We start from the raw sequence: 22,639 nt of genomic DNA, 5'->3' as shown, positions 1-22,639 counted from the left end.
AAAACACTCAATTTTTTTAATAAACTGTTTCACATGCAAGTTCTGATGCTTCAAGGTCTGGGTAGCACATAGCATAAAGTATAAAATTTGCATTTTTATTGGAAGTTAATTTAAAAATTATTACTTTCCAGCAACAGTTATTTAAACGAAGAAATCTGAATTTGGCACTACAACTATCAGCAGCTTTAAAAATAACAAACCTAGAACATTTGGTCTTCTTACAATTCAATATTGTTCAGGCTGACAATGATTGATACTTCCGCTATTTTGTGCTCAAATCCCACCAGCACTGACATGCATGCTCTGTTTTATCCAGTTTAATTTTACACGAGCAGCTCTGTTAATTGCTGGAGGAGGTTCACGGCTTGGGTCTCGTGTTTTAGGTTTCACATTTTGAGTTTTGTAAATGTTTAAGTTTAGGACAATAATTTCAAGCTGTGTTTGTTTGTACCATTATGTTGCTACAACACAATTGAAGCATGAAAAGAAAACAACGCTCTGAGTAAATCCCATAAGCATTTTATATCATATGGGAGCCTGCAGCTGCATCCAGTGCCTCATGGCACGCAAAACAGTATTTCCATAAAAACCCCACAAATACTATGCCACACTGGTTATACCAAATGGCCTTGAAGTTACATGAAAAAAAAAAAGCGGCAAAAAAAAAGGAAAGAAAAATAAGCATTTGTGTGTTTTCCAGTGAGATTTGAAAAAGTAAAAAGGCCTTATGACATACAAATCCGAGTTATGAGAAGAGTTAGCACCGGCACACGGGGGAGTCTCTCCAACAAGTTCTCAGAACAAACAGCACCAGAGGATTTAGTCCCTCGCACAAACCTCCCCGTGCGGGTCAAAAGGGCTTTTTCCAAACTTACAGAACGACACATACCTTTCTGTAAGGCAGGGAAACCAATCTCGCTATTTACTGAAACCACAACGATGGAAGAAGTGTACTTCTTTTTCTTTATTTTTGACACACATCTCCACAGAAAAGCCACAACAGCAGCAGGAACGCACGGAGAAACGCTTCGAAACGGGTAATGCTGATAAGCCGGCTGCAACGCGCCACCCCGCCAGCCCCTGGCTCCGGAAGGGCAAAACCCTTCACCTCGGTTTTTCCCGCGCTTAATTTGTTACTGCCCCCTCCTCCTCCCTGTCCTGCCAAGCCTGCCTCTCCTTTCACGGACTCAACACCTTTCTTCCACAGGCTGCCGCCTTCTTCCGCAAAAAAATGACATGTATGAACCCTAGCAATTGCCAGGCGATTATTAAAATAAGTTAATTAATTAAGAAAGCTCTCGGCCGGTGCACGTTGCCTCAGACGGGGACACCCGCCCGCGCCTTTCCACAGGCGCCCGGTACCGGCCGCTGGGGGAAATGGCCGCGGCGCTGCCCCCCAGGCGAGCCCTCCCGGGGCCGCCCCGGGCCCGGGCCTCCCCGCGGGCAGCACCGCGGGCCGGCCGGCCGCCGGCGGAGGCCGTGAGGAAACGGGCCCCGCCCCCGCGGCCAGGCCGGCGCCGCGGGTGCCCCTCACCGCCCCCCGGGCCCGCCAGGCCGCCCCCGCGCTCCGGAGGAGACGGTGGGGGGGGTCCCCGCCGTGCCCCCGGGGCGGGCGCGGCCCGTTCACCTGCAGGAGCCGGAAGAGCTCCTGCTCCTCCGCGTAGGCGCCCACCGGCGGCGGCGGCGGCCACGGCCGGGCGGGGGCGTCCATGGCCGCCCCTAGCAACCAGCCCCGCCGCCGCGCTGCGTTGCTAAGGAGCGCGTCATCACTCCGCGACGCGGAAAGGCCCCGCCCCGCTCAGCGCTGCCGGGGGGCGGGGCGCGGGGGTGACCACCGCCTCGCTAATAGCACCGGGGGGCGACGCCATCGAACGGCGACGCGCCCCACCCCGGGAAGTGGGGCGTGACGTCAGAGCGGTTGCCAGGGAGACGGCGGCGCGGTTGCCGGGGCGACGGCGGCGCGGCGGGAGGTGCCGGGGCGCCCGGGGGAGCCCGGTCAGCCGCTGCCCGCACCGGCCCCTCTCGGCGGGGCTGCCGCGCCGCCCCGGCCCGCCCGCCGGGCTGCGCCGGCCGGTAGGGAGCCGCAGGGCTCGCCAAGCTGCCGGGGGCGGGCGGGAGCGGAGGGGCGAGGCCCGCCCTCAGCGCGGGGCCCCGGGCCGCAGGACGGGGCTCGGGGGGGGGCTGGCGGTTCTCGGGCGGGCGGGCGGGCGGGACGGCGCGGGGGGCTGCAGGCAAGGCGGCCCCGAGAGCGCAGGGCCAGCGCTGGGGGAAAACCAGCCCCCGCGGCAGGCCCCGCAGGGACGGGGGTTAACCACGGCCCCGGGCCTGCCCCGCTCCCCACCGCACGCTGCCTGCCGAGCTGGCTTCGGGTAACGCCGGAGCTTTTAAGCCACTCGGGCAGTAGTTCTACGCCGGGTAAGAGGAGCCGGCTCTCCCGCCGGTCCCTGCCGGGCCGTGCGCTCGATGCATCGCCACAGAATGTTTCCAACAGACCCGCGAGGGTTCATGGCACCCGGTTGCCCGGGGTCCCCTCTGGGTTCTCTGCCTCTCTGTGCAGCATCATTACTACCTCATTGACTTACTGTCTGGGGCTCTGGGACTGCAGAGCTTTGACACAACATATCTTCTCTTTTTTTCTTCTTTTTCCTTTTTTTTTCTTTTTAAAGTCTTCCACTAACCTACACAATTCCAACTCAGGTGAAAGAGTGAGTTACATATGTAGCATTGCATCATTTCTAAAAAGTAGCTTACTTTCTCTCCTTCTCTCCCGAAATCCAGGAGGGGGAAAACATGAATGAGGTAAAGGAGGCTCTAAGAAACATAGAGCAGCACTACAAGCTCTTCCTGCAGCAGCAGTTTACGTTTATCGGAGCACTGCAACACACCCGAGAGAACGCACATGACATGATCAGACCCGTGGCGAGCATCAGCCAGGTACAAAGTATTCAGCACAAAGTTCTCTGCCGATGAGAACAGGGACCAACGCGGTGCTGTCGCGCGCTTGGCTCTAGTTCAGGGATGAATAAATGTTTTTACTAAGGGAAGATGCATAAAAACTCTCTAGTAACATTTGTGCATAACTCTGCAAACCAGTGGCAAAAGGTTAAGTAGGGGAGAGAAATACCTATGGTAGGCCTTCCCATTTACAGAGAAGGAATTTTATTGCTGAGCATCATTTTGTGATTTAGTTTAACACCATCATTTCGCTGCTGAGGCATAGCCAGAAATACCGGGTACAAGAATACAATCAAACCAACCCTCCTTCCCCAGCCACACATGGAATCTGTAATCCTTAACTTGTAGTAACCAGCATGCTTGCCTCTTCCCCCTGGTATTGGTGCTGCTGTATCTTTCTATAGTGCTTATTAAAAATAATGGCTGTGTTACAGAGGTAGGATGATGGATTGAGGGCTGAAAGTCCCAAGTGGGCTAGGGGGTTTCTGGGCTGGTAAGTGAATTGTCTTGGAATTTTTATAGCATGGGATGTTTTAAGTAGTGCGAAGAACTTAGACCACCTGCAGACAGAGGGGGAAGAAAAATCTAAATAAAATTAGAATTGTGGATGTGAGGCAGCAGAACCCAGGCACAAAACCCAGATGGATGCCAAAGCCAGAGTGAAAGCCAAAGCTGTTATTAGGATTAGGACACAAAAGTGAGCTGGTTGTCTTTTCTAAGGGCTGACTCTCTCTAATATAAGGGCTTTGCTTGTAACATTGACGAGATTGCAACAGACATTACGCTGAACCATTTTTTTCCAAACACAGGCTTTGAGATTTTGTATAACATTATGCTGTTTTTAAAAGTGCCAATATTTCCGTGGTACTGAGCAAGCTTGGACTCTGCTTCTTGGCAGAGGTGGAAGGGCTGCTTGTCATGGGGGTGAAACCTCGTAGGCAACAACTTCAGCAATTACATTGATCCACGGCATCGTTTGTGATACAGTAACACGTGGACTTAGGGGTGGCAAACTGTAGTGCAGGGATAGCCCTGAGGGTACAAGCGTGTTACCCCAGGGGGAGGACGGGAAAGGGAAAAGAGCAAGTTACTGGGGAGAACAGGGAGCAATTGGTGCAGCACATACTGGTGATGCGTTGCGCAGGAACGGAACCACTACCAAAGAAAGTTCACTGGGGACAAACCCGACATCCATTTTATTTCACTACCATTCTCCTGAATCAGCCCAACCCTATTTTTAATTTTGAATGGGAGGGCATGAGAATAAAAGCAACAAATGCAGAAATATGCGTGGTCTCAGCCTACAGCTGACTTGACTGCCAGCTTTCTTTGCATGTAAACATAGACGCTACAGAAAAAAAAGATATTGCACTTGAACATGGCTGCATTTCTAACCCCTAAAAACTGTATGTGGTAGCATTTTTAGTGTTGAGTGATGACATTTCTCGGAGAAAAGAGAAGAGCACAGTAAGGTGGAAAGATCGAAGAGCACACCACAGGCAACGGCAACAGCTCCTTAAAGACTTCTACATGGAGTAGGGTATAAAGTCAAATCCCAAGTGGTTTGCTGAGACAAGCTCCTCAGTCATTGCTTCAGAGATTCAGATCACCAGTGAGTCCCTGCGCTGCAGAGCCTGGCTGTGGTCACGACATCGGCGCAGCGTAGGGGCTCTCTGTGAACTCCCCTGGAGGCAGCCCAACTGCTCAGCAGCAGCTGGCTAATGCAGAGCTGGGCAGCCCTTGCAAGCCCTTGTTCCTGTAGTCCTGGTCCCCATCCTGGTTACGCAGGTGCATTAACTCTCTGGTGTTGATGCGGACAAAACAAAGTCCTGTTATCCCATCGGTGAACATCCAGGCTAAAATGCTATTCTCTTTAGGACTATTTCTGCTCACAGCAGCAATAAAACAATCCTGCCACTCACAAGGACACAACGCTCAGCGAACAGTGTGGAAGGAGGAATCTGTAGTGGAAATGGACCCTTAGGGGCCATTTTTTATTTTTCTTACAAACCTGCTGAGAATTTGCCCAAGCACATAGCATGGCTTTTCTGTATGCAGGAACTGTACCGATGTTGGAACAGCTACTTTGTTCTTGTCTTGAAATCTTACAGAAAGCACTGAAGGTGTTAGAGTCCAGCTATGACTGCCAACCAGCCGCTCAGTATTTTATACTCTGACCACTCATGTCTGAAGTGCCTGTAATTTCTTTGGAGAAGATACTTAATCTCTTGGCATAATGTTTCATCATGCAACGCCATTCACTCTGAGTAACAAAAATGCTCAAGGCAAATAGGGAATATCATAGCTATAACAGGTTAGTGAGGACAATTTAGGTTAAATGGGTTTAGTTTGCAGTCACATCTAGTGGTGCCAAATAAAGAACCATGAAGAATGCATGTATGTGCAAACACATCCACACTGTTACTCCAAACCAGTCCCAGTTCGGTCACTCACCTCCCACCCCGCTCTGCCTAGACAGCCGTGGCAGTGGCAGAGGGAGCCCTGCTCAGAGCAGACAGAAACCTCCCCCCACGCCCAACCTGTTTCTGCAGTGCTTGCAGCAGAGCTGCGGTTTTGGCTGTGGTACTCCTACACTTCTTCAAAGAGGGAGGAAGGCTCACTGGTGCGCTGACGAGCAGATCCATCACCCCAGCCTTCTTCAGTCATGATGAATGACAAGCAAACATCTCAAGCATGCTCTAGAAATCTTACCACCTGCCGCTGTATTGCAGTTTCCATAGTGGCTCATGCCTGCAGAGTCACGACAGAAAGCAGCTTCTCGACACTAACCTAAGGAACTTTGCAGCGTAAGTTAAATGTAATTTAACATGCATGATTCTGTCTTTCCCCATGTTGCACTCTACAGGTACAGTCCTACATGGACCATCACTGTAACAACTCTACGGACAGGCGTATCCTCAACATGTTCCTAAACATCTGCAATGATCTAAGCAAGCTCTGCCACAAGCTGGAAACCGTGCATTCTGGTAACAACATAACCAATGGCATTCGGGAGAGATGCAAGCTGCTCCTTAGCCACAGCAACGATCTGAGCACCATCCGAGCTAAGTAGGTCTCTCCATCAGCTTAGTTCCTTTAAGGCGATTGTCAATGCCGGGGGCCTGTCACAAGAATGCATATTCCCACTTGACTTCTCCATCAATTCTGTTACATCATCTTTCTGGCTTCAGTGAGGGTACAAGCTGCTACCCAGTTTACTACTCCAGCTGTTGGGAAAACATTGCCAGCCTCCATTCACAAAAAGGGGTTTGTTTATTCATTCTTTTTACTGGTGCATGGAAGGGCATATACAGGCAGGTTAGTACCCTGAAGTCCCGTGCAATGCTCAGGCAGTTTACCTCCTTCCTCCTCTTCCTGCTCTGCATGTAGCTAATTTCTGTGGGGCAAGTGTCTGTACACGCTCTTGAACTCTTCCAGATCTAGCCCAACAGCCAGGATGGTGCATTTGGCAGGACTCATTTCTCAAGGTGCAATTCTATCCGTGCCTTCTTGTTTTGGGGAAATGGCTGGCTGTGCATTTCTGCTTTTCCCAGAGGGTGTCAGGGGGACACCGTCGGCTCACCAGGGTTGCATTGCTGGGAGTACTCTGCCAATTGTTTCCTTCTGTCCCACAGATACCCCCATGATGTTGTGAATCACCTGAGCTGTGATGAAGCAAAGAATCATTATGGAGGTGTGGTGAGCCTCATCCCCATCGTTCTAGACTACATGAAGGAGTGGGTAACCCACATTGAGAAGCTGCCACGGCACGTGCTGTATAACGTGAGTGGTGGAAGTGCTATCTCTGAGAAGAGGGCACCCCAGGATGCCCTAGCTAGGGCAGCCATTTCCCAGACACCACATTCTGTGCACCTTGAAGCTCAGACCTCAACTAGTAACAAAGATAATGTACAAGTGCAGGGGAGTAAGCATGTCCGAAAGAAGAACCTAAATGACACAGAAAATCACAATGGGAAACTTAAAGGTCCCTGGAAACCACCAGGTAGACACGCCTTTTAAAGGATTAAAGTTTATGCATCTTCTGCTTACCACCTTTAATCAGGTGTCTGATTAAAGACAGTGAAATGAATACTAGATCCTTCCTATCCGAGTCCACTCTCTGAAGAGTTAGCCTGGTAAGCCAGCCTTACAGATACATACTCTCTCTTTTGCTGATGTTTCCACTCTCCTCCTTAAAGTCGTATCCCAACAAAAGTAGCTGTAGCACTACAGCTGGTCCCTTCGACCAGCACTGCGGTGAGCGCAGGGAATAGTCAGGAGCAATCAGGTTCTAATCGCTCAGATACGGATCTTGGGCAAGCTACTTGAAATGGGATTTTACACTTTCTCAGACTTCTTTCTGAGGAACACCCACTCACTCGCTGACGCCAGATATGTGAAGAACCTGCGTGTCTGACGGACATGGTGCAGAGCAGCAAAGGCCTCTCATTGTGCATTCAGACGTGTGTTTGAGATTTAGACTTGTCCCCAGAGTTCCCTCACCCCCATTGAAATTGCCTGGTTATTTGGATCAAAGAATCAAAGTCTACAGGACACTAATGATGTCTCCCTTCCATGCCGTTGGCTACAGGAAAGGTCAGCATGCTTTAGCTGCACCGACTGTGCTCTGTGGCATCCTTTTTGCAGGTTCTCACACCATTGCCGGTACACACCCCTCAGAACATCTTCCCTTACACCTGTTTGACTGTCAGAGCTAGAGATGTAAAGGAGAACAAACTTCATTTTGCACTTAGTTCAGTGTGCTGACAATATCCAAACTTGAATAAAACACCCTGTCCTCCCCAGAGCTCTGCAAAGCTAACGAAGTCATTTCCAGTCGACGTGATTCATGGGAATCTGGTGGGAGCAGAGAGAGAAAGCTGTGGCCATTTTCAGATCATTCCTTTTCAAACTGCAAGTTAAAATGTCTGTGCTTTCCCTTTTTTGAGATGAGAATCTGGCTTGCCTAGCTTCCAAGGATGTTATAAGGCTTAGTTCATTAAAACTGCAAGGCATTTGAAACAGTCTCATACTGCTTTTATACCAGCACTTCACAATTCCAGCAGTGACTTTATACCAGTGCTGAAAACAGCTTGCTTTCCAGCCTGCTTAGGGAGGGTCAGCAGAGTCCCAGGCTCTCCCCATTCCCTGGAGCTGATATGCATTTTTGGTGGCGCTTTTATTCAAGCACTGTTAACTACAAACTTAGGATCTCGATAATGCGGTGTCTTCCCTGTATCTGACTGCTCTTTTCCCCTCCCACAGGCACATTAGCTCCTGTTCTTTGCTTCCTGCTGGAAGACACTCCTGAATAAACAATTCCCCCTTGCATACCTGGCTCAGTTTGCTAAAATTGTGAGAAAGCTTTTGCCTGAAGATGACCAGATTTTGGCAACAAGCAGCCAACAAAGAAGGGAGAATTAATACAGAGGAGGGAGCATAGGAAGGAATGAGAGCTCCGATGAAATGGGAAGTATTTTCAGGAGCATTTGTATTCCTCACATAACCCTACCTTCTTTTGCACTTTTTTCCCTTCCCCTATCCACATGTGCTGCAATGCAATACATCTATCCGCCCTGGAATAGAAGCCTATTTTTAGGAGACATCATAATCGAACTGAATTGAACCTTGGTGAACTCAAAATGGTAACAAAGCTTGCCAGGGTCGCACAGAGACTCCTAGGCACTACTGGGGCCACAGCCAGCTAAACATGACCGTCACCCTCTCAGGCTTTATTTGAGAGCCCTGTTGCAGAGGCAGCTTCAGGCAGAAAAATCAAAGTTGCTCGCAGCTGCCCTATTGTGTTTCATGTTGCAAAGACAAGTGTCCGATGACAGCTGGTGTCTTGGAAAGTTTTTCAAAACAAGTACACGCTACGTGGACTAAAAGATTACAAGTGTTGGGGAGACGAGGGACGCTATTCCCAGATCTTGTTTCCAGCCTTCCTCACCCTGTTGTATAGTTTAAATTTGAACACGCAGGCTCTGATGAGACCAAAATTATCCTCCAGTTTGTAGTTCACTTTCAACGTCCACAGTACAGCGCAGCACAAACTGTGTGTCAGAACAGTCCTGTCAAACCCTGCCTGCCACCTCCCCAACCCCGCTGTTCGAAATGCCAGTGCAGTTGTCCCTTCGTACTTGACAGAGGTTGCGATACACACAAGAAACATAGTTCCCAAACCTTAGTAATAATTTCTAGCCTAGCCCTATCCTTTCAATCAGCCTTGCTCAGCCAAAATTTTACGACACAAGCAGAAAAATGAGTGCAAAAAACTTGCAGTCTGAGGTTTGGTAATGACATGACCAGAATCTGTTGGAAGACTGCAAAGTCTCACAAAAACATCTAGACAAATTACTTAATTTCCATACAAGTTCTCCTCTTCCAGAGTGGATGGACACTTCAAAAGACAAAAAGATACAGCAAGAATTGTTTTTCTCTACTACAAATCAAGCTGTTTGAAGAATTTACATAAACGGGATGTAAAAGCCAAACACAGAAGTGCAATAAAGTTTGACTTTAGCCTCTGTGAGCATAAAATTCCAAGGTACACACTGAGAAACCAGGCAGGGCACCAACCTGACTTACCTACAGATCTGTCAGTTAGTCCGGGAAATAAATGCTGCTTTCTCGTTCAAAGACTGAAACAGAGATACAGGCTGGCAGCTGATGATCTCAACAGAATCCTGGCATCTGTAGGCCACAAGCTACCCCTGTGCTCCCCTTGATTCAGCTAAGGGCCAAACCAGGCTTTTGTCAACCTGTAACCAGGCCAAAATGTTCTGTACGGAACATGCGGTCCCAGCGTCCCAGTCGCCGAGAGGACGGGGTACGGCCCGGAGCCCAGGAAGTTCCCAGCCAGTGTCAGGGGTGGAGGGGGCTCCTCAGGGGCGGCCGCGGGCGGCCCGAGGGAGAGGGGGAACGCGGCGTCCCCAAAACGCCGTTAAAGCCGATGCGGGGCGAAGTGCCGGAGCGAAGTGCCGGGCTTCGCGGGGCCTCTAGTGGCCGCGGCCGGGAAACGCCGTGGGACGCGGGGCGAGCGGGGCCCGTCCCGGCTGCGGGAACGCGCTGTAACGGCCGCCGGGCTCTCCCCGCTCCCCTCGGCGGGCTCTCTTCCCCCGCCCCGGGCCGGGCTCTCCCCTCTCCCCTCGGCGGGCTCTCTCCCCCCTCCCCAGGGCCGGGCTCTCCCCTCGCCCCTCGGCGGGCTCTCTCCCCCCTCCCCAGGGCCGGGCTCTCCCCTCGCCCCTCGGCGGGCTCTCTCCCCCCTCCCCAAGGCCGGGCTCTCCCCTCGCCCCTTGGCGGGCTCTCTTCCCCCGCCCCGGGCCGGGCTCTCCCCTCTCCCCTCGGCGGGCTCTCTTCCCCCGCCCCGGGCCGGGCTCTCCCCTCGGCGGGCTCTCTCCCCCCTCGCCAGGGCCGGGCTCTCCCCTCGCCCCTCGGCGGGCTCCTCTCCCCCCTCCCCAGGGCCGGGCTCCCCCTCGCCCCTTGGCGGGCTCTCTCCCCTCCCCAGGGCCGGGTCTCCCCGCCCTGCCCCACTATCGCACCCTCACTTGAGCATCCAGCGGGCCAAGGCTCTTAAAAGCCATTTTTAAAAAGTTCCGAGAATCCTGCTGTCCCCCCAACCCCCAATCTAAAGGGGCTTTTCAACGTTTCTTACACGTAAGGGAACCCGGGGGCTACAGCAACGCCGCACCCCCGGCTGCCTCCCCAGGAGCCGAAGGGCAGGTGCCGGCCACCCGCTCCGGCTGCTGTCACAAGTAGCTGTCACCTCAGGAGCGGGATCGGCTGTTCCTGTCCCCACCAGCCTGTGCCATCAGCTCGCTGCTTTGTGAACACACCGTAGTCAACAGGATAGCTGTTTTCGTACGAGTTCTGAGGCACTTCGTTATGGTGCAGCACCGGTTTAAACTGAGCTTTTCGAAAAGCAAGCGCTGTGTCACCGCGACAGAGCACAGACTGCTTTGAAGAAACCGTAAATGGTGTTTGGCAGCCATTAAATCACCGAGCGAGTCCAAAACTAGAGGGTGCACTTGCACTGAAGAGGACTTCAAGGAAAAAGGTTTAGCCAAGTAAAGCTCACAGACACCAAAATCATGAAGAACATCAGTCAAAATCATTTGGAATAAAGTTTTGTCTGGAAAGTAAAGCCTACGTGAACACGAACTCAACTTCACTTGCAAAGCTCTTGCTTCTATGAATGTATGAAGAAAGTGACTCAAATCTTGCTGATTTTCTAAAGTATTTTGTAACCACTTACTTTTAAAATCCACCATTGCACCACCCAATAAATCAAGATCCATCAGCAAAGATGCTTTAAATTCAGGAAATGAAATTATTCCCTTCCCTAATGTCTACTGCCTGTTTATTACTTACAGCTGGGTTATGAACTACCAACCATATTACTTAGTGAGTAAGGAAGGTACTTTATTTTTCTCTTTTTGTACCCCAGTGGATGCACTTCTGTGGGTAATAGATATCTAATTATTTTTTTACACTGGCAAATGCAGCTTTTCAATGCTAAGCTCGTTAAGGGATATGCAAAACTGATGTAAAATAGGTAAGAGCAAGTCAAATTCACTTTCTGCTTTGTTTTCTTTTCACTTACACCATGTTATAGAACTCATCCCAATGCCGAAGGCCCAAAGACAACTTTCTGTATCACCTGACCCCAAGAGAACCTTTATGGTAGCTTCTACATAAAATTCTCCCCAAACACGGTTACTCAGGCAAAGCATCTTCACGAACAGGCTCTATGTCACTGGCGCCATCCCCTTGCACATGTTGTTCAAATTTAAGAATTATACTCTGTCCTTAACTGGAATGCTGAGGTTCATGTATGAATTTCTAAATTGCTTTGAGCAACCTTTCAAATATTGATTTCAGAAAAGGAAAAAAAAAAAGTAAGAAAGTGCCAGTCTGGAAAAAATTAAAAAACAAAACAAGAGAACAACCTTAACCTGCTAGGGTAAGCTCACAGTAAAATGGCCCCAGAGCTCCCCTTGAACTGAGAAGCTGTCCCCCCATGTGCACAGTGACTCTTGAGCAGAGTACAGAAGAGAAAAGCACGTAGATGGGACAGAGCGAGCCAGCCAGCTTCTGACAGTGTCCTCAGCTTTGCAAACAACAGCCTTTTTCATTTTATTAATTTGTCTAATCACTGCGTAGTCTCTCGCCTAAGTGAACAATGCCACAGAGAAAGCCCATACGCAGATCTGCAGCACTGACCTGTTTGCAGTTCAGTTATGGACTATACCAGCATGTCGTCATCGAGTTTGTTTTTCACAGAAGAAAAAAGGCTTTGGCTCCACGCGGAAAAATGAGCTTCTAATGATGAACCCCATGCAAAAAGGGGCAGAACCACTTATCTGCTCGGTACTAGGCAGAGCTTGGGAGATGCTTTGATACTGAACTTGTTTCTGCATGTTTTGTCTCAGCATGGCTCGGTCCCAAAGAGATCAGCTTGCAGGGAATTTAACGCAGAGTAGTGCAAAACAATACATTTTATTTGTTCACAGTTAAACACAAGCAACTGCCTTGACATTTTAGAACATTCTAATAAGGACAGCAAAACCTCCTTTTGGTTTAAGTTCTCTTTAGCTTACGATTGTACCATTTCCTTGTATTTCATATTTATGGCATTTAATGTGGATTGTTTAACATGCTTACAAAGAGCGAGGCAGGGAACAGATTAACTTGACAAAGACAGCAATTTTAGATTTAACTAAAAGCAGTCAGTTAAAAAAAAAAATCTGTTTCCACTTCACTGATGGGACCCCTTCAAACAAACTGCAAGTTAACTACATACAGCAGATCCATGATTTTTAGACTTACAAAAAAAATTGCAAAATTTGTTCCTCCATAATCTTTGTGGTCCATAAACAAACCTAAAGTGGTTTCCATTACTATCCCGGTGCTAAAATCCTTTTTAAAAGAAGAAAAAAGCCACCTTATCAATGAGCTTGCATTACCGCCAGGGCATTTTTGTAACCGACAACAAAAACCGCCTCTCCTCAGAACAAGTGAAGTCATCATATAAGCAAGACACTCTCCCGGGCTCGGCAAAGCAGAAGGATGGGCTAACGAACTCCTCCAACAGGGCATCCAACGGCGGAGCCTGCCCTTCAAGGGCAACGTGCAAACCGTTCATCCCTGGCCGGTGGGGCAAGGGGCAGGAAACCTCCAAATCTTACCGAAACATACGCTACCACGTTTGCTACCACTAAGTCTTAGAAAGCCTATAGACATGTCGACAAAACCAGTCTGTCACTTACAACCAACTCGCTATTTTCTATTCCATGCAGATTCAAGCTTTGACAAAACCACTGAAGTTCACCTTTACTTTCAGAGTTAGGACTGACCAACCGCAAGGACACTGAGAATAACTGAGACAGGCAGAAATGTATTTAGACCCTAGGTGTTATGGAAGAAGCGGAAATGGGAGGAAAAGTACTGTCAGGTGCAAGTTAGCATATTGCCAGCCGCTTTGACAGAGTCCTGTTCCTATTCAGGTTAAGAAGGGATTTGAACTACAAGTGCAAGTGTACTTGGACTTGATTTATATGTGAGACGATTCTTAAACAGCAGCTGCCACCCACAGAACGTTTCAGAAAAGAGGCCACGTGTGATGCAGGGTAACTGTGAAGCCTGATATGTCTAAGTACGCCTGGACCCAGACATAGCTAACATTTAAAACAAGCACGCTGCCTTCCTAACAGCGGGCTCTGTTCTGTCACGAAGGAGATTGAGTCTGACCACTGACAAGCCCTGATCCCACAATCCTCCTTCACAGAAGGCTCATCATTGACTTAAAACATGATTAACGCAGAAAGGCTTCACGACAGAATTCTGATTCTCAGTTTGAGCAGGCTTCGTCTTCAGCCTTGTCTTCTAAGGAAATGGGATGAGGGTGAAGGGGAGATACCTAGAGCCAAATTGACATTGCTGAGCTGAAAAATGTGCTGCAGTCTGAGCAGAACAGCACTCAAAGGAAAGCATATTCTCTAAGTCAAGCCTGAAAACATATTCCCAGGAACAATGAAGCCAATTTCTTGGACTCAAAACACAGCGGTCTTGCTCAGTCTTGGAACAAAGACCAGAACTATGAAGGAGGGTCAGGCAGCACAAGTATTTCCCTGATTAGAGAAACAAATGCTCTTCTGCCAATCTTCATAAGCTTGCAATTCTACATACACGTTCTGCATGCTCTCCCTACTTGAGTAAAGCTTCCTTCTCCCTCTTCCCCCACCCCAACTGCTTTCCCATACGAACCAGTCTGAGGTCAGTACCAGTCTGTCAGGCAAACACTTAAAATACCAAAAAGATCAGAAGCTAGTGTTTTAACAAGTCTTCAGCATATACGGTCTCTTCTGCATTACAAGCTCCAGCTCCTTATTAAGCGTCTGTTCAAATATAACTTCCCAGGAAATGTTAAGGACAATATAAACAATGATCATGAATTAGGGCGAATGAATCGTTTTGCAGAGGTACACTGTTCTTTAAACGTTTAGGTATTTGACAATCAGAGTCCAACTTAATGAAGACTGGGCTCTGAGGGATGTGGGACAGTGGACAGGCAAAATAGAGACCTTTAGATGAATGCACTAGAAATTCTAGTGCTGCTTCTTTCCAGGATGAAAGCAACCGAAGTCACCCGGACAGGCAGCACAATTAACTGCTCTAAATTGGAAGCTTGCAAGGAAATACAAAGCATTCATAGTAGACTCACAAATGTTAATTTGGCCTCATATTGCACTCAAGTTCATAAACGCAGCCACTCACTGGGGACGGGGAGAAAGGGAAAAAATACTTGCAAATGCTAATAGTTGTCCCTTCAAATTAGTACACGCTGCTAAGGACTGAATTTGAGAAAGAAGCAAGAGTGAGGCTGGGCATTTCAATTCCAGACCCAAAAATCCACTTTGCATTCGTTCAGCAGCCTTCTTCCGTTTCTGGACATCAATCCTATTCCGCTGCATGAGCTAGCTGCTCAGACCAAAGAAACATAAAAGCTTTTAGTTAAACTTGCATTCACACCTCCTGTTCTATGCCAAGAATATGAAAATAACACTGATTGACTATCTTCCTTTTTAACTGTGGTCATGATGAGTTTCATTGTAGTCCATGATATGAAGCTGTCCAACACTGCTTTCCTGGATCTTGGGTGAGAGGCTAAGGTTATCAGGGCTTGGAGGGGCCTTTGTCTCCATGCTTGGATCTTTACATAGTTCAGTCTTTAGAGCCTCAGAAAGCCTGTTGATGGTTACACCCTCCTCATCACACTGGCTCTCACTCTTGTTGCGAAATAATTCTCGTGCCTTCATTCCAAGGAAGCTCTTGGAGCTGGGGAGTGAACCTACAGTCAGTGGGACAGTAGTCGAGGGCTCCAGCAACACAGATGTCTCCCAGCGACTGCTGAATCTCTGGTTCTGGGGTTTTTCTGGGGTGGAGAGCTCACTGCTGCTGCCCCCCTTACTGCTACTACTACCTCGAGTGCTGGGAGGTTTGGTCTCTCCATTTCTACCAATTGTTTCTTCACTGTATCCCGCCACAGTATCTTCATTACCACAATCCAGCCTGTTTTGGAAAGAGAGAGGATACAGTGTCAAGGAAATGGTAGCAACTATTTACAGTGGAAAAGGAAATGCTGGGGAAGGCAGGTTACTTCGATTACTTTCCATTTCTGCTACTGCTTATGTACTTCAACAGTTTTCCTTTCACCGTTTTGTAGCAAAGCAGAAGTGACAGAGGGTAACCAGAAAAGTGTCATACACTCAGCTTTGCAACATCTGGTGTTTGAAGTCCAAAGCAGACAATAGTCCCAAAGCAGAATGGAACTGGATCCTGATCTGTTAAGGTAAAGGAAGAGATCTGTACATCTTCCTTGGATTGTAGATCTTTCTTTTACCTAACCCAAGCACAGGTGATCGCCACAAATCTGCTGGCAGTGCAAGAAATTATGCTGATGCTGTAGCAGAATTTAGTGTAGAAGAAAAAGGTATGATCTGAAGGGAAGTACACCACTACCAAGACGCTTTAGGAAGACACATGTAAAACAACTACTTAACAACAGTGTAACAATTTGTCGATTAAAGGGACCACTCTACGAGCAAACCAGAGGTTTCTCTCAAACTTTGAGTAATGGTTCAGCTATCTGAAAAGTACTTCATGAGTACTTCCAGTTATGCCAATGACTCTCAGTAATCTGGGCAGAGTCCTGAAATAGATTCAGTCTGTAAAAGGGGGAGTAACAGAAATATTGAGATGATGCATGCAAGTGCTAGGAATTCCATGAGGATATCAGCTTCCAAGGAGCTGGTCATGAGTCCAGCATATTTTACATCATCACCCTTACCTTTCTTCTGCTGCTTCAGCTGCTTCTGTTTTATCATCTTCAAGTTTTTTCAGTAGGCTGCTCTTCTCCAGCCGACCAAACAGATCCAAGATCTCAAGCTCAAATGCCTGTGTGATTCTTTTCTGGGCCTTGTACCTACTTTCCACTGCTTGTAGCTGACCTCTGAACAGAAAAAGAAACCAAAATCCATCAGGTCCAGTGTCTCCAGATTCTGCCTCAACTATGATAGTGCATCTGTCAATGCACAGCTAAAATTTTACATAGGAAACTCCTACCTTGCTTGGATTTTGACATCTTCCAGGTATTTCTTTTGCTCCAGGAAGAGGTGGTCCTTTTTAGCAAGCTGAGATTCCAGTTCAGCTATCCGTTTCTGGGAAGCATCAAGCCTTTGGCTTTGCTGTTGAACACACAATTTTGCTTTCTCCAGTTCTTTCCGAAAAGCAGCGTGCAACATTTCAACCTCCTCAAAGGAAAGAACACAATGTTAAAGTATAATTTGATTGTGTGTTATTTTTATTAATATTTTAGACATGTTTCTGATGCTATAAATAGGCACATTTTTAAGCAAGATGGAATAAAAGAAGCATTTCTAAAAACAGATACAGAAAACTGGATACTCGATGTACACTATTAAGTTACTGTGAAAATAACTATACATCACTGGAATTTATTAGCACATTAATGTTCCTTATGAAAAGCTCTTTTCAGCAAAGCAAACTTGCCAGTTCTGCACTGGATTAGAATAGACAAACTCCATTTTAAAACCATTTTTGCAACATGACTGTCATTAAATACCAGTAAGATACTTTTTTTTTTTTTGCGCTTATTATTCACCTTCTTTAATTACTTGCTCTCACGCAGAAACAGTTATATTGTCATGTAATTTACTTGCTTCTAATTAAAAAAAGGTTTCTTTGAAGTCAGGAAGTAAAACCATATGAACCACAGAAGTTTTAGTAAAGTTAATACTAACTCTTAATAGGAAAACAACTGAGTGAGAAGAGTAAGACTGCTTGTTTTAAAACAGCACCTCACAAAAAGCCATAAAATCCTGGTTAAGATCTTTCTACAAATTCTAGCACTACTACCCTACATTATACACTTTCACAAACATAAGAGCCCAATGTTACTTTACCAGCAATAGTTTGCTGCCAATTATATTAAGAGCACAGTAAAGTCTTGGCCTTTGGCAAGAAAAAATTGCTAAGAATTTACATCAAATGGCTAAAAGTGACTTCAGGTGTACCCTAACATCCCCTTCTCAGCTTTCAGGCACAGGGCACTGAAGATATTCCATAAACCTACAGTGCACAAAAATATCTGAACAGAAGATTAAATATTAAATCCAATCCCCAAAAATCAATTTCAAAACAAAGTATCTGCTAAGTTATGAGGCATTTCCTTCATTTTGAACACAAGGCTGAGAATAGCTCGGTGATGACCTCAAGTGCAGTCTTCCCCAAAAGGCCTCCTCTGCAACTCTGCAATCATACCTTTGTAGTGTCTGTGTGCTTGTGCTGCAGCTGCTCCAGGTACAACTCATTGACCTCTCCAAGAACCAGAAGTTGCCTGTTCAAGAACTCCATCTGCTGTTGCACTGATTCACTGTTGGAAAGCTTTACAGAGAAATTGAACAGAATCAAACATTGGAACGAAGAGTTCCGCAGGAGAGTCACAGCTGATAGGCACTGTGTTCACAGGGTATTTTTATAAAGAAGGGAGACAAAGACAAGAATCCAATGCATCATAGGTAATAAGTGTTAAAAGAATTCGTTTGCATAAAGCTCGTGACAGTCCACACAGAACTTCACCATATAGGCATTGTTTCCCTTAACATAACCATGTTCCACTTACACAAGAAGTCCATTCAACTTCTGATACAAACAAGACCACTAAGATGCCAAGATTTAGCAGAGCTTTAATACAAGTTCATATTGCTCAATCTGCAAATTCCTATTGTGGAAAAAGCAGCCAAAATGAGAAGTTTCAGAAGCCTTTGAACTGAGTTTAAAGTTTCTTCAGCAAAATACATTTCTCTGTGTTGTTTTTGTGCAATTAATATCAGGTTCTATGGAACTAAGCACAGGCTTCTTTCAGAACAAGAAAGAAAAAGTACCTGATAAAAATTATCAGAAAAAAAATAAACAAAAAGACACAAAGGGACCCTGGGAACAGTGACTTTTTCTTACCTTTTGAGAAACTTGGCTAAGAAGCAATTCAGTGTGACACACCTTGTTGTTAGCCTTCTTTAATTCTAACCTCAGATCTGCAATCATATTCCGGCAGTCTTCCAGCTTGGTCTGTTCAAATAAAAACAACTCACTCAGGGTTCTGAAACTTTAATAAGGACTAGCAATGGCATACAGCTGGAGGGCTGTAACCCCCAGCACTGTAAATCAAGTTATACTGAGCACTTGTGAAAGTCCCAAAACCAGCTAAGAAACTGCATTTTCCTATTTCCAAACTGAAGGCAGGACAAAACAGAACTACAAAAGGACAATGACTAAGGTAGGCATTTCCAGTTATGCACTGTCTTATTCTGAATTAGGACAATATCTCCAATAGAAACATGTAAGTTTCTCTCAGATATTTCACGCCATGTTATTAGGAAGGTTATTTTTAAAACCAGTAAGTAGATAACAGAATTTTGTTCAGTGTCATGCTTCATACCTGCAATTCCTGGCTCTGGTTGTAGAATTCCTCCCGGTCATGTTGCAGCTGTCTGATCTGGCTGTGAAGCTGAGCCACTATATTTTCATGTTCCTCCTGAAACTGGTGGTACCTTGCCTGTTCTTTCTGCAGACTCAGTTTCAAGGCCTGGATTTCTTTTTCCTGTAGTTTCAGCTGATCTTTCTGTTGAGAACCCCATATGAAGCATCAGACAAGACACCTGCTTTATCATTTAGAACATCTGTCCTAAGCTGCTAGCTAAGTAAAGCACTAGCACCAATTAATAGCAAGCAGGCGTAACGCTTTTCTGTCCATAGAACGTTTTGTATAGAGCATATTCTTAAGGCTTTTGGGTTTTTTTTTGGCTGAAAAGGAGATTAAATGGCGCTAGAGTGGACAGGCTGAAAACTCCAAGTCACATCCAAAGGCACAGTGAACAACAGCAGGTTCTTCCACTGCACCTCATGCTTTTGACAGGGACTTCGGCTTCTCAGCTGAAGCTACAGTTCATTTTCCAAAACCTATCTGGAAAGCTACTTTTGTTTTTTCTACTGAATTATCAAAAGGTGAAACTGTAGATGGAAGTAGCTATAATATGGACGTACAGAATGAAACATGACTAAATCTGTAATGAGACATCCTTCAATGCACTTATAACTTCAAATTTTACCATAGTAAATACCTCTGGAAAAGAATATTTGAGTTTTCGAAGTTTTGGCTATTGCTCCTCAATTGAGGAGTGGAAGGACAATACTTCTTCAAATAATGCAATAAGGTATCTAGCCAGACATTAAGTAACCACTCCACTAACCGTGAAGCCTTTAATATTATCCAAAGGTAAGTGCTGGCAGGGGTCAAGCATGCAGGCATCCATTGATTCAGTTGCCTACAGTCAAATAGAAACTACTGGTTTTAATAATCATGGTGCACATAACTCATCCACAAGTCATTCCACAAACACTGACTTTAATAAGGTGAGAAACGAGGCTTCTTTAAGTGAGTGGTACGGAAAGATACTGGTTCCAAACCAATAATACTTGTTCTAGCATCAGCGTGTTTAAATGACTGCTAAGAGTTGTATCCCTGCTCACCATGGCAGCATTATGTTCCTCCAGTGCTGTTGCTTTAATCACTTTTCGCAAGAGTCGACGGTTCCGAAGGGCATGTTGCTGTCTTTTGAAGCGTTCATACAATAACTGGTTGTGCAGCAAAAGCAATTGGTTACGCAGGGTGTGAATCTCATCTGAAGGGGGAGAACCTGGATTGGAGTTAGAAGACACAAGAGGTTACTGAACTGTACCGTGCCTGTTCCACATATGGGAAATATTTTCTAAAATAAGCAAATTAGACTTCTTTGAAATTACAGCTTTAAAATCTGTCTGTTCCATTTGATCTCCAACACAAACTTAAAATATTAAACATTTTTCCCAAAGCAACATGTATATGCTTCAAATGGATTGCTCCTTCTATTAAGAAAAAAAGCCAAGCTCACCATCACCACAGAAGCCTAAGAGCACAAAACCATGACACACATGTGAAGCAGCAAGAAAAGCAATAATCAGTTTTAGATTCAAGTAGTATTTCAAAGGTGGAAGGATCTGTTAGATGATCAGCATCACTCTGAAGGCTAGCAGATCTTTAACGGTCAAAAGCAGAAGTGTCTAGAATTGTGGGGAAGGCAGTTTTCACTTTTCAAAGATGAAAAAAACCAGCTCATCTCACTAGAACACAATGTCTATCCGCTAAGCGGATAAACCATGACTTAATGGAGGGCACCATCTTTTTTTTTTAACTAATGCGGCAGAAAAAGTATGCAGGTCATTGTTTAAGCAAGTCTAATAACAGAGGAACAGATTGCCAAAACACATGAGAAACTTCCTCACCTCCAAAGTGAGTCCAGTCAGCAGATTTGCTTGGCAGAGACAATCTGAAAAATGAAAATGCAGCATTAAATAGTAAGTTTAAATATGCAAACACTCTGGAAGTCACTTTAAAATGGAATGCCCATCTCAAAAGAGCTTACAGCCTAATAGAAGTACAATTATGGTCAGTCGGTATGAAGAGAATAAGGAGGAACTGTGCAAGCAGCAGGCTGCAAGGACAGATGATGGAGGGCATAATTTCTTGAAAGCTGGAGAAAAATTCTCTCAAGCATAGAAAACAGCATAAGGACAAAGCAGAATACAGGGTAATAAGATGAAAAGGAATACAGCAGATATACCTAAACCTCAAATCTGGTTCTCCAGTTCTGAGCTTCATGTATATTAGAAAGAAGAAAGTGTCAATCTCCCCTTGGCCTCTACATTTGCTTTTGAGTATCTAGTGTGGGACTTAAACCTGATATAGTAAACAAATCTCACTAACAGTGGTACCAAACCCACACCTGCAGCACAGCCGACAGCCCTGCTTCTTCATCCCAAGCTCTGTCAGTGAAGGCAGTAAGAGTCCTACGGTCACAGCCCCTTCTTTTATACCAAAGCAAACCAGTTACCACTGCAAATATAAAAATACTCCACCCAGAACCCCTAGCTCAGTTAACAGTAATGTTTCATAGAACATGGTTTTGTTGTAGATTTCCAGAGACACTTGCTTTTCAGGCACAGCTATTAAAAGAAAGCCAGCACAAAAAGGAATAACAAGAAAGTGTGCAAAGTAAGATCTCAGTCACCTACTTGTTCAGCTCCTTAGTGTGTGCATCCGCTCCTTGCTGTATCAGTCTGTCCAGTACTTCCACGGGAGAAGTAGAGGACATGCAGTCATCATCCTGGGTTCCCTTGGCTTTCTTTAGCAGCTCCTCAGTCTTCTTGCCAACAAAGAGGTAGGCAGTCTTTGGTAATGCAACCTCAAAAAGGTGCTCATATAGCGGAGGCTGCCCACTCCCAAACACCACTCTTCTTTGTGCTGGTACTTTGCAAGGGCTGGGAGTGAGAATACTCATCTCCCCAGAGGTTCCTTCCCTGTTACCAGCAGGGCTTTCACCAGAGCCTCCACAGGGCTTGTCTATGGGAGTAAATGTTTGTTTGGGTGTTTCCCGCGCACTCTCAGGCCCAGGCTTGTCCAGAGAAGATGTTAAAGGCTCAGAGGTCTGACTGTGTCCCTGAACACTGGAGACTACTGAATGGGTCTTCTTTTGAGAGCCTGACAGACTTTCATTTGTGCGGTAAAATGGAGAGTCAAATCCTCCTCTAGGCACCATGTGTTCAGCATCAGTTGTGATCTCAGAGATCTCTTTAGATATTGCATCTGAGAAGGATGGGAGGGAGCAGCATAATTACACATCTTGTATTTTGACATTACAAACATTTCCTTAGCTAAGATGTACATAAGGATGACAGAAATTACCTTCCTCTCTGTCCTTTTCAGCACTATCTTCAAAAGACAAAGCACCTAAAAACTCTGGAAGATCACTTAAGGTTACTGAACTTTTACTACCGGGTGTGTCTGAAGAAAAGAAAAGAAAAAAAGTTAGTTGTACAGATGCTGTTTTCTCCAGCCTTATCACAGCACAGGTTTTACTGTAAAAACAGAAGGGTTTTACTGCTGAAAAGGCCTTAGAATAAGCTTGTGTCTCCTTCAGATGCTTCCTCAAAGGAGGAAGCTACCTGACTCCTGTTCCATTCCATGTGGAAACCAGTTCAGAGATCAGTCACTGGTCTGTCCTGATCC

At 46.2% G+C, this 22,639-nt stretch overlaps 3 protein-coding genes across 14 annotated transcripts in view; 1 reads left to right on the top strand and 2 right to left on the bottom strand.

Annotated features, from left to right (window-relative positions):
* Window positions 1–1,832, bottom strand: part of AK8 (adenylate kinase 8) — an 81,609-nt gene extending 79,777 nt beyond the window's left edge. Inside the window, exons 1-2 of one of the 3 annotated variants that reach the window (XM_072883286.1) lie at window positions 1,628–1,748; window positions 890–1,026 (exon numbers count right to left, since the gene is read on the bottom strand). Coding sequence is in view for 1 of the 3 variants with exons in the window: in XM_072883283.1 (XP_072739384.1) it covers window positions 1,628–1,711 (84 nt within the window). In the remaining 2 variants the exon portion in view is untranslated. Of the gene's footprint in view, window positions 1–889; window positions 1,583–1,627 lie in introns of those variants that run through there. The other 2 variants (XM_072883283.1, XM_072883284.1) reach the window with 2 other exon arrangements.
* SPACA9 (sperm acrosome associated 9) lies at window positions 1,825–9,764 on the top strand. 4 transcript variants are annotated; one of them, XM_072883290.1, is made up of 5 exons: window positions 1,825–2,073; window positions 2,779–2,934; window positions 5,822–6,024; window positions 6,591–6,738; window positions 8,221–9,764. In XM_072883290.1, exons 2-5 carry the CDS (start codon window positions 2,791–2,793, stop codon window positions 8,227–8,229), a joined length of 504 nt encoding a protein of 167 aa, XP_072739391.1. In that variant the 5' UTR covers window positions 1,825–2,073; window positions 2,779–2,790; the 3' UTR covers window positions 8,230–9,764. The 4 variants fall into 4 exon arrangements, with proteins under 4 accessions (XP_072739391.1, XP_072739390.1, XP_072739388.1 ...); XM_072883289.1 differs by lacking the exon at window positions 8,221–9,764 and adding an exon at window positions 7,762–8,211; XM_072883287.1 differs by lacking the exon at window positions 8,221–9,764 and having other exon boundaries at window positions 6,591–8,211.
* Window positions 9,765–12,434: 2,670 nt separating this feature from the next.
* TSC1 (TSC complex subunit 1) overlaps window positions 12,435–22,639 on the bottom strand; it is a 28,921-nt gene continuing 18,716 nt past the window's right edge. For 6 of the 7 annotated variants that reach the window (XM_072882782.1, XM_072882784.1, XM_072882783.1 and 3 more), the window contains 10 exons: window positions 22,316–22,414; window positions 21,646–22,216; window positions 20,857–20,900; window positions 20,065–20,231; window positions 18,974–19,156; window positions 18,493–18,603; window positions 17,797–17,919; window positions 16,579–16,766; window positions 16,304–16,465; window positions 12,435–15,525 (listed from right to left, as the gene is read on the bottom strand). In XM_072882782.1, coding sequence (XP_072738883.1) covers window positions 15,039–15,525; window positions 16,304–16,465; window positions 16,579–16,766; window positions 17,797–17,919; window positions 18,493–18,603; window positions 18,974–19,156; window positions 20,065–20,231; window positions 20,857–20,900; window positions 21,646–22,216; window positions 22,316–22,414 — 2,135 coding nt within the window. In that variant the 3' untranslated portion in view covers window positions 12,435–15,038. The remainder of the gene's footprint in view (window positions 15,526–16,303; window positions 16,466–16,578; window positions 16,767–17,796; window positions 17,920–18,492; window positions 18,604–18,973; window positions 19,157–20,064; window positions 20,232–20,856; window positions 20,901–21,645; window positions 22,217–22,315; window positions 22,415–22,639) is intronic. The other variant, XM_072882785.1, reaches the window with a different exon arrangement.

The sequence above is a fragment of the Ciconia boyciana genome, chromosome 18 (assembly GCF_034638445.1).
Source record: "Ciconia boyciana chromosome 18, ASM3463844v1, whole genome shotgun sequence".
Taxonomy (NCBI): Eukaryota; Metazoa; Chordata; class Aves; order Ciconiiformes; family Ciconiidae; genus Ciconia; species Ciconia boyciana.
This window is presented reverse-complemented; position numbering and strand designations above follow the sequence as displayed.